Genomic DNA, 9,279 nt, shown 5'->3' with positions numbered 1-9,279 from the left:
TCACGGTTTTTCTGTCAATATTCCCCAACTGAACCGCCACACCGTCTACTGAGATGCTCGATGTCCCATTAAAAGCTCATGTTTATTCATAATGACGCTCTCAGAGCTGGAATGCGGTTGGTGGAGAGGCGAAGAGACTGTGCGGAGTGGGCGTGGCCCGGAGCTCTATCTGACTACCTGTGGACTACAGCAGTGACTGTTATAACTACAATAAGTTAGCTGACTTTTATTATTATGAGCTTATCATTACAGCTAGCTTGCTATATTTGTCTTGAAATTAATTTCTCCCACAAATAATTTCTCTTTGAAAAAAATCTATCACCAACTACAGAAGATTTACAGAAGATGCTCTTATATGCTTAACTAAATGTCAATTTAAAAATCTATGTAACAGAATAAGTATTAAAAACTAAACATGAAAAGAGAGAGGAGAAAGAAAAGGGACGTGATGTTTAACGTTTCTCCCGCACAACAGGAGGCGCTATTAAACCAACTACGAGTCTGCGCTGCCTTGGCTGGTGTGTAGTAGTGAGGGCGTCATTTTTAAAGATTTGTAACGGCTTGTTGTTGTTGTCTTTGTGCTGGAGGAAACTTCTCGTCGGCTGGGGTAATTTGTTTAAAGTCCAATATCAGTATAAAGATTCAAGGCACATAAATAAAGCCTTGTTTTCATTTGTCTTTCCCCTCCGACCTTTACAGGAAGAAGCTTTTCAAACTTTTGTAGCGCAGGTTCGCTTTAGCAGCTCACTGGCTTTATATAAGTTACCTTGGTAACGAAATCAAGCTAACTAGCTAACCATCACTTGCTTATTAGCTAGCTAACTAACTCGCTGACTAGGTAACTAACTAGCTAACTGTTGTAGCTACATGTCAGATATACTTGTTCAGATTGTCTCCCCAAATAAAAGAGACTACTTGCCAACTGTGTGTCTTTCTATATTCTCCATTTAGCTAGCTAGCAAGCAAGCTATCTACTGCAGCGTAGCTAGCTAGCTAATGTTTTTTCTTAGTGCTACGTTATGGTGAAGGCAGCTAGCTAGCTACATTGTCATTAACTGCAGTCTGTTTATGTAGCTACTGTTTCCTTGCAGGTATCTCGTATCTTTCTTAGGTGACAGCAATGGAAAACCTCGACTTTTCAGAGGAAGAAATCGAGCAGCAGTTAGCAGCGCTTGGGTACACAAACATAACAAAACAAAGACTGCGAGATTTTAAACGAGGTGGGTTATTCACAACATATTTTAACATTAGCATTTGCCTAACAGAGTTAGCATTTTTGCAGTATTATGAATATTAAAGCTTCTTAAATTATTTGTAGACCTTGACTTGCTGATTTTCCAAGAGAAGTCAAAGAGCCAGACTTCAGCTGAGTGGAGTTCTCCCCAGACTCAAAGCACTTCAAGCAAGAGTCCGCCTGTGATCACTAAAGAGAAAGGTTTGTGATTAAAACTCCGATTAAAATGACTTTAAAATAAAACAATGATCAAATATTTAGAATTATATTTGTAGCCAGCAATATGTTATTGTGTGTTTGATTTAGTCCAAGTACACAGAGATGGCTCCAACTACAGCTATGTTTATTCTCACAATGGTGGAGCAGATCAGGAGAGATCGGTATGAACACTTGTCTTAACACACAACCATGACGTTTACATTTTCTGTTCCTAAATGTCAGTTCAGCATGAATATTTATATTTGTATGTATTGTGTTAAGGTTCTGACTTTTCATGAAGACAGCCATGACTATGGTGTAAATCATGGGCCTTATGACTCTTACATAAAGCACTCAATGGCTCCCAGATACATTAGGCCATCTACAGCTCCCAACAGATTTGAAGTAGAGGAGGCGCCCTCTGAGATTTACCATTCAGTAATCGATACCAATCAAATGGCCAACCTTCACAGAGATCATATTACTGTGAAGCCAGCTGTCAAGAGAAAAGTACTTCGGTAAGATTTGCTTTTGTCATTTGAAACTTCATTGTAGCGTAAATTTGAGATGCAAGTGGTAGAATTGTTTGGTGCATTTTACATTGTAAGATCACTCTTTAAAATCATTAAAATATTTGTTTCTCTTATTAGGAAGCATAGGGGCCAGTCCCAAGTATGCGATGAATCTACATACAGTGAAGACTCTGGTAAGTTTATCCGTATCTAGACGAAGGATTATAAGTTATGTCCTTGAGGGGCAGCACACATTAGTAATATACCTGGTAAAAACTTTGATCAGATTAGTTGTATTGTATGTGAGCAAGAATATTGCCCCCCCCCCCCCCCCCCCCCCCTTAATAATGCCATGGACATATCCTGCCACCATGTGGCAACCTAGGCCTCTCAAACAGATCTTTGTATCAGTGCTAATCTTCTTAACTTAACTCCACCTTCCTCTCAGCCATCTGCTGAGGCTTTGTGTGTAGACTAGTTTTCCTTGTGGATTTGATCACGGAAAGAACTCATTCCTTCATTCATAAATCAACATGTATAAGGCCTGCAACAGCCACTGGGAGAATGCAAGTGAAGAGGACAAGGCATCTCTATCATCTTCCTTCTGGACTGATCAAGAAAGTGAAGAAGAACAGACAGAATGGTTTGCAAAGACTGACAGCAGGGCTGGAAGGACTGAAGAAGAGCCTGAAATCGACAAGCAGGAAAAAAATGATCTAGAAGAATCGAATGTGAAGGTAGAAGGAGACTCTGAAGATCCTGACAGAAGGCCAAGTGATGAACAGGAGAGTGAAGAAGAATGTTTCATGGGTGAAGAAAGTGAGAGTGATAGCACTGGAATTAGAGAAAGTGAGGAAGATGAAGAAGAAAGAGAGACTTTTGCGAGAGACGATAGTGCAGAGAAATGTTGGAACTCAGGAAGTGAAGAAGGCAGTGATGAGAAAACTGAACCTTCAGAGTCTGAGGATAAACAGGAAAGTGAGGAAGAGGATGGAACAGAGAATATAATTGAAAGCTACAGGTTGGAGAAGGAAAATGATGAGAAAGTGACTGCTATAGAAAAGCTCAAGAATGGAAAACAAAAGAGTAAATTATGGTCTGACTATGAGGAGACTAGAAGTGAAGACCTTTCTATTGAAGACGCAGGCACTGAGAAAAGATTAGGAAGTGAAAACGGCATTGAAGAAAGTGATGGTGAACAAGTGGAATGTTTTGTTAGCAAAGAGAGCATGGAGAGAATACCGGTGGAAGAGTCTGAAAGTGATGGTCTGGAGGCTGATGAGGAAATAGAACATTTTACCAGTAAATCTAACAATGCTGTAATGTCTGGTGTGCGAAAGGGAAGAAAAGAGCCAGTAAGCAAGGAGGAAAGGAGTCCATTTCTTGCTAATCAAGATGGTAGAGACAAATTGGAGCCGAAAGAAGATTGCGAGAGTGAAGGACTAGAAAGAAGGATGTTTTTACAAACAACTGACAGTGACGAGGAAGAGGGAGGGCACTTTCTGAATAAATATAATACTTATAGTAACACTGAGCAGAAGAGGTTTGATGAATGGAAGTACGGAGAACTCAGCAAGATGCGTTGCGTAGAACAACTCAACCAAAATAATACAACTAACAACCAGTCATACACCGAACAAGGGGAAACAAAGAATGGATATGGTGTTCCTGAGCAAAAATGGGAGTATAATGTTGACCAGAAAGAAAATAAACCAGGAAATGAATATGATGACTGCATGTGTGGTGAAAAAGAGGCACTTGAGGATTACCATGGCAGTATAGGCAGCCCTACAGTAAGTATCTTAACTTCTGGTTATGGAACCTACAGACCAGACTCCCCTAAAGATGACTTGGATTGCATGGACTATAGAGATGATTGCACTCTGACAGGGTTAGAAGATGATGCTGAATACCCTGATGCTGTTTACTGTGAGGATGGCAACAGTCAGTCTGTGTATCAACACAATGTTTTTTTGGAAACACCTGAGCACCAGATTCCTTCACACTTGCTTAAAGGAAGTGATGGTTCTTCCTTTGATATTTGTGACCCCAATAAAGAAGCAACTGTACAGAATACTGATGACAGTCAAGGTGTAGCTGGTGAGAACAGACTTGGATCTCCTGGTGGATGTAATGGGAAGGATAAAGCACTTTACTTTGCTGCAGAAAGTGGCGAACAGATCAGTGGCATTCCTTTCCACGTTTTAGGGGAAGGCACCCATGAGCTGGCAAAAGGCAGTGACTACTGTGAGGCAGACACAATATATGAGGACTATCGCCATCCCTTTAACCTAAGACTCAGTAAAAGTGTGACCATACTTGAGCACAGAAATGAAAAGCTTGTAGGACAGAAGATGAAGAAGACAAAGAAGGCAAAACTGCAAAGTTTAAAATGTGGTGGGTAAGCAGTAGTTCACTCTAAAACATAGTGTAGGTTAACATTTTCTTTGTTCTGTAGTAAAACAATACTTGGTTGGACACATCAGATGACCTTAAAGCCCCTGATGGCTGTATTGTAAAGATCACTCTCCAAAGCCTAGTAATTTCCTATTGGCCTGTATTATCCATAATCTACAAACAATCCCAGCATACTATGGTCAGTTATTAGTTAAAGATTAAACAGCCTGTTAATTAGAACAAAATGACTAGTCTAATGCCCATTTAGACATTGCTGATGGTTCTTCGTGTTAATGTATCTCTTGTTTTATTTTGGTAGAACCAGCAAGTGAGCTGGAAGAACGATTAGAGCAGCTGCGGGTGTCTGCTCCTCATGGTCGACGTGAACTTGAATCAGAGAGTGAGGAGACGAGCAGCTATAGCGACAGGCATAGCTCCGCGACAGCAGAACTCCCCAGTGCCTTTGAGGCCTACATCAAGGGCATGGTCAGTACTGTCATAGTTCATTATTCATTACTGTTTGTCAAATGTATAAAGCTGATGATACTATGTAGTGCTTCTAGGTTCTTGCATGACTAATGATGACATTGTTTATGTCTCATCTTGTCTTTCATAACACAGACAAGATCACGCAGTGAAACCGACATCAGACCTCGGCCCAAATCCTGTAAGATTCTATCATTTTCTATAATGAACTGTATTTCTTTTGCATAATTAGGTGTCTCGACAGTCATTATAGGTGTATGTGTCGACCTTCTTCTATCTATTAAAGTAGTAATGAAGAAGTAATTTGAGTCAGAAACTTTGCCAGCAAAATGATAAAATTACTTTTGGATTGTCATGTTGGAAATCATGTTCAATATGATTAGGCTTTTTTTTTTTCTTTCTTTTTTTCAGAATTAAAGAACCTAGATTTGTTACTTTCTTTTCTATCATATTTTACTTTTTTAAAAACATTTTAATATTAAATCCAACCAAATTCACATTAATGTAAATATTCCCATGTCTTTGTGCAAGTCCAGTAATGCCCATGCATATATTTTTAATTGACAATATTCTCATACTTTCACCTTTTCATATTCTATGATGCACTTTTATGCACTTGTTTATAGTATTAATATCCAATCTTTTTTTTTTTAAGTTATTCGTCCAGTCATGGATCATCCACACACAAGGAACCTGAAAAAAAACGATCCTGTTGCAAAGTAAGGCATTTGAGAAGCAACCTCATTACTCTTCTTTAATTTTATTTTAATGGATCCATGCACATAGAGCAAATTATAAGGCTCTCATTAACAAACTCCATACTTTAACACTGTTCTAAAATGGTTTTACAGTGCCTAATATCCCCCTCCTTTTCAGGTATTTCCAGTACAAGCAAGACTGGGAGCTGTTTAAGCCCCCTGGAGAGAAAAGCAGGAAGGAGCTGCACTGGGCCATCAGGGTACAATTTACTTTTTTGTGTATGTGACACTGTGACAATATCATGTGTAATATCATAACTAACATTGAGGTTTCTTTCTACAGGAACAACTTATGTATCAGCCTCCACCCGTAAGTAACATCCATTCAGATTATAAGGTCCCATCACATAACCTTCACAGTGTCTTGACAATGGAATTTTTTAATTGCTTTTTGAAGTCATTTTATTATTCTTACAGCCAAAGCCTCAGAGAACATACGTGCCCAATAACTACGTGGTGCCTACAGAAAAGAAACGGTCAGCCTTGAGATGGGAAATTCGTCATGACTTGGCAAACGGCCTAATTCCATCAAAAATCACTTACCCTTGACCTGTTGCCTGTTGCGTCGTTGTTTTTATTTATTGTTGTATCATTTGAAATGAATGGCAGATCACTGCTTAAGAAATAAATGTTTTTTAATACACTGAGAGTTCATGGCAGGTCACTGTAGGGGAGTTTGAAAGGGTACAGCGGTGTGAATCGGGAGTCATGCCACAGCAGCTTCTTTTCTAGGAACTTCACAGTGTCAAGAGTAAGAACCAGACTTTCATATTTCAGCATGCTGTGAACATTCAGACCTGTAAGCCAAATGGAAATTTAGGGGAAAGGTTACCAACTCAGCACTGGTCATGTAATAATCAGATAATACTTGATTGATCTTTTTAATGTTAATGTAAAGCTCTGGTATCGCCCCCCAATCTCAGTGCAACCTACCTATTGCTGGAATGAGGCTTACTGTCTGTAAGGTTTCAGTGGCCTGGACAATGTTCTGTGGGAACTCCTCCGCTCTAATTAAGTAAAGAAAAAAAATGGTAATTTTATGAATATGTATAAAAACAAAGACTTTCTTAAAAACACTGGATGATCTACTTACACATCCACAATGAGGACAGAATTCCCCCACTGTCTGTGTTTAACCAGGTCTTGTAGATAGTGTGGATCTGGAGTGGGAATCTCCAAAGAGTCAACGATATAAAGACAATCCTGCAGAGGGGAAAAAAAAAAAAAAAAATAACAATTCAAAATCTGTTATAAATTAAGCGGTTGGGTAAAGTTCGGTTTTTAATAATTTCCTGTTTCCAGGCATGGATAGAAATCATGAAGCTATCAGAAAGCATAAATCATCAACAATTTGTTTATACAGTACTGTCAAGCTCTTATAATGAAGACAAAATTGGGGTTTTACCACCTTGTCTTTTGCTGATTAAACACAAAAGCAAGCACCAGTTCAAACTTACCTGAGCCAGTTTGGAGGTCAGTGCGATTTTTAGTCCTTGTACACGGACCTTCATAGGCACCATGTAATAATAGCTGGTCGGTCCTCTTGGACCATGAGCAACACCACCTGAAACAGAAGGAGAGCCACAGGCTTTTACTCAGTGAATTCAAGATTTCAAAAAACAAGATATCCAACAGTTTGTTCTATATTGGATATAAAATACTGTATTCCTAGACCATATTAGTTACAATATTATCTCACCCCCTCTCCATAATGGTGATCGTATGCTTCCATGGCGAGCCCGTCCACTGCCCTTCTGGCTCCAGGGCTTTCTACCTCCTCCTCTCACCTCTGCTCTGCTTTTCACTTTGGCATAGCTCTGTAGTTTAATGAATACATTAGATACAATTAGTCAGGTCAGTTGAATGTAACAATATTGGTTTCTGCACTGAATGTTTTCCAAATGAGAATGCAGACTAAGTTTTTTCTGCATTTTTATATAATTGTGTTCATCTGATGTGACAGCATTGTGAGAGAGTGTGATAGTATCACAGGGGTCAGTATTTCATATTAACTTACAATTCTCTTGAAATTTCTTTGCCAGACCTCCACAGCATGAAGTATATCTAGCCTGGTTTCCAAAGTGAAGCAGAGAAAACAAAAAAAGATCATATAAAAACAATATAATTATAAAGAATATTAGTATTATAAGAACAATAAATCTGCACTGAAATGTTACTTTTGTTTTTTGCTTAATGAAAGTTTTAATAATGTGGAAGCTCAGTCCCACCAATTTGGGGTTTAATCTCAAGCTAACAATGAAATGACAACTGAAAGCTGCCAGAAATACATCCAGATTTGTTATGTTGGTATAAGATGCCTTCAAAACCATGCAAATGTCACCAAGATATCCAATCTAGAAGAAATTGCTTGTGAAACATCAAAACTAAAGCAAAGTCACTTGTGTTTTCAGCAAGTCACTCAAATATGCATGTCACTGTAGTTCTACTTGCTTATATTACTGTCTTATTACTTCCTGCAGTGACACTCATGAAATCACACATCAAATTTCCGCACTTCTGTTGCTATTCCTTTTGAAACACCAGCCAGCTGGACAGTATTTGTTATGAAGCCCCTGCCATCCGTGCCCCATTAATAACCACTCTTTGTGGAGTCACTTAGATCTTTTTCTCTAGCTATTTTGACACGAGATCCCGAAATGTATCCACTGCAATTTATGGTTTAACAGAACAGTGTGTGTGTGTGTGTGTGTGTGTGTGTGTGTGTGTGTGTTGGGGGGGGGGGGGTGTTACCTGACAGGCACAGAAAAAACATCAGGGTGCAGATCAACAAGACCTAGCGGTTCGCTGTCTTGACTTCCTAATGATTGCAACCATGTCTGAATGGGTGCAAGATGAGCCGGGATGTCCTCCTCACACCTGCGCAGCACTGGTAGATCAGAGCCAAGTGGAAGGGGTTTCTCTGAAACGGATTAAACAGGCTCAGCATATAAAGGCAAAATGTCTCTCCTTAAAAACTGAAAGTCAATGCATGACAAGAATTACTTAATTGGGAACTAACTTACTTTCTCTCGGAAGCCCGATCAGATTTGGTGGAAGTCGTAAATTCGATGGCAGAGCGCCTTCTCCAGAGAGAGAGGAGATGAGCTGGGGCGAGAATCACACCATAACACGGTCAGACAAGCTGGTTAATGATAGGATCTCGTGCATTTTGCTGTTAGTAACAGCATAATACGATCAGATCCTTATAAGAAATACAAACGCACTGAAAGAGACACAGATCAGCTAGGGAGAGCTGCAGTGTAGGTAGCTAGCTATGTTATTGCTACTGTGATTAGCCACGATTAGCCACAGGAGCGTGTGGGATAAACCGGAGCACGCCAAGCTGCGTGTGTTACTTACACGTTTAGCGATACCTCCTCTACATATAGTTAGCGTGGTTCGAAGCATGACTCTGGCTTAGAACAAACACTCATTCAGTACACAATCAGCACATGTAGCATCGCCCTGTCAAACACCAAGGTAAGGTCGAGCTGGAGAAACATGCAGTCCCCGACACATGACGTAAGGCCGTGTGTGGGCAACTGTATTAGACGTAACAGCGCTACTCTTCTTCTTCTTCTACTCTGGGTTCCAGTCGCGTTGGAGAAAGGTTGCATTAGCGCCCTCTCTGTTCTTAGCTGGTATTTGACTGGGTAAGTGTTAAATCTGCTACTACAATGGAGGATGGACCAGA

The 9,279-nt window shown here is 39.8% G+C and overlaps 2 protein-coding genes across 3 annotated transcripts; one reads left to right on the top strand and one right to left on the bottom strand.

Annotated features, from left to right (window-relative positions):
* The first annotated feature begins 521 nt into the window (after window positions 1–521).
* On the top strand, window positions 522–6,228 carry hyls1 (HYLS1 centriolar and ciliogenesis associated). Of its 2 annotated transcripts, XM_072661232.1 has the most exons (12): window positions 522–607; window positions 1,092–1,220; window positions 1,319–1,435; window positions 1,541–1,614; window positions 1,715–1,950; window positions 2,083–2,138; window positions 4,661–4,827; window positions 4,963–5,008; window positions 5,483–5,546; window positions 5,704–5,785; window positions 5,869–5,895; window positions 6,003–6,228. In XM_072661232.1, the coding sequence occupies exons 2-12, from the start codon at window positions 1,121–1,123 to the stop codon at window positions 6,132–6,134; spliced, it is 1,101 nt and encodes a 366-aa protein (XP_072517333.1). In that variant the 5' UTR covers window positions 522–607; window positions 1,092–1,120; the 3' UTR covers window positions 6,135–6,228. The 2 variants fall into 2 exon arrangements, with proteins under 2 accessions (XP_072517333.1, XP_072517332.1); XM_072661231.1 differs by having other exon boundaries at window positions 5,869–6,228.
* mrpl4 (mitochondrial ribosomal protein L4) lies at window positions 5,551–9,107 on the bottom strand. The gene is made up of 9 exons (XM_072661233.1): window positions 8,946–9,107; window positions 8,609–8,690; window positions 8,337–8,505; window positions 7,603–7,654; window positions 7,285–7,402; window positions 7,043–7,149; window positions 6,679–6,788; window positions 6,519–6,592; window positions 5,551–6,382 (listed from the first exon to the last, which is right to left on the bottom strand). The coding sequence occupies exons 1-9, from the start codon at window positions 8,991–8,993 to the stop codon at window positions 6,237–6,239; spliced, it is 906 nt and encodes a 301-aa protein (XP_072517334.1). The 5' UTR covers window positions 8,994–9,107; the 3' UTR covers window positions 5,551–6,236.
* Window positions 9,108–9,279: the final 172 nt, after the last annotated feature.

Source organism: Salminus brasiliensis, chromosome 17 (assembly GCF_030463535.1).
Source record: "Salminus brasiliensis chromosome 17, fSalBra1.hap2, whole genome shotgun sequence".
Lineage (NCBI taxonomy): Eukaryota > Metazoa > Chordata > Actinopteri > Characiformes > Bryconidae > Salminus > Salminus brasiliensis.
This window is presented reverse-complemented; position numbering and strand designations above follow the sequence as displayed.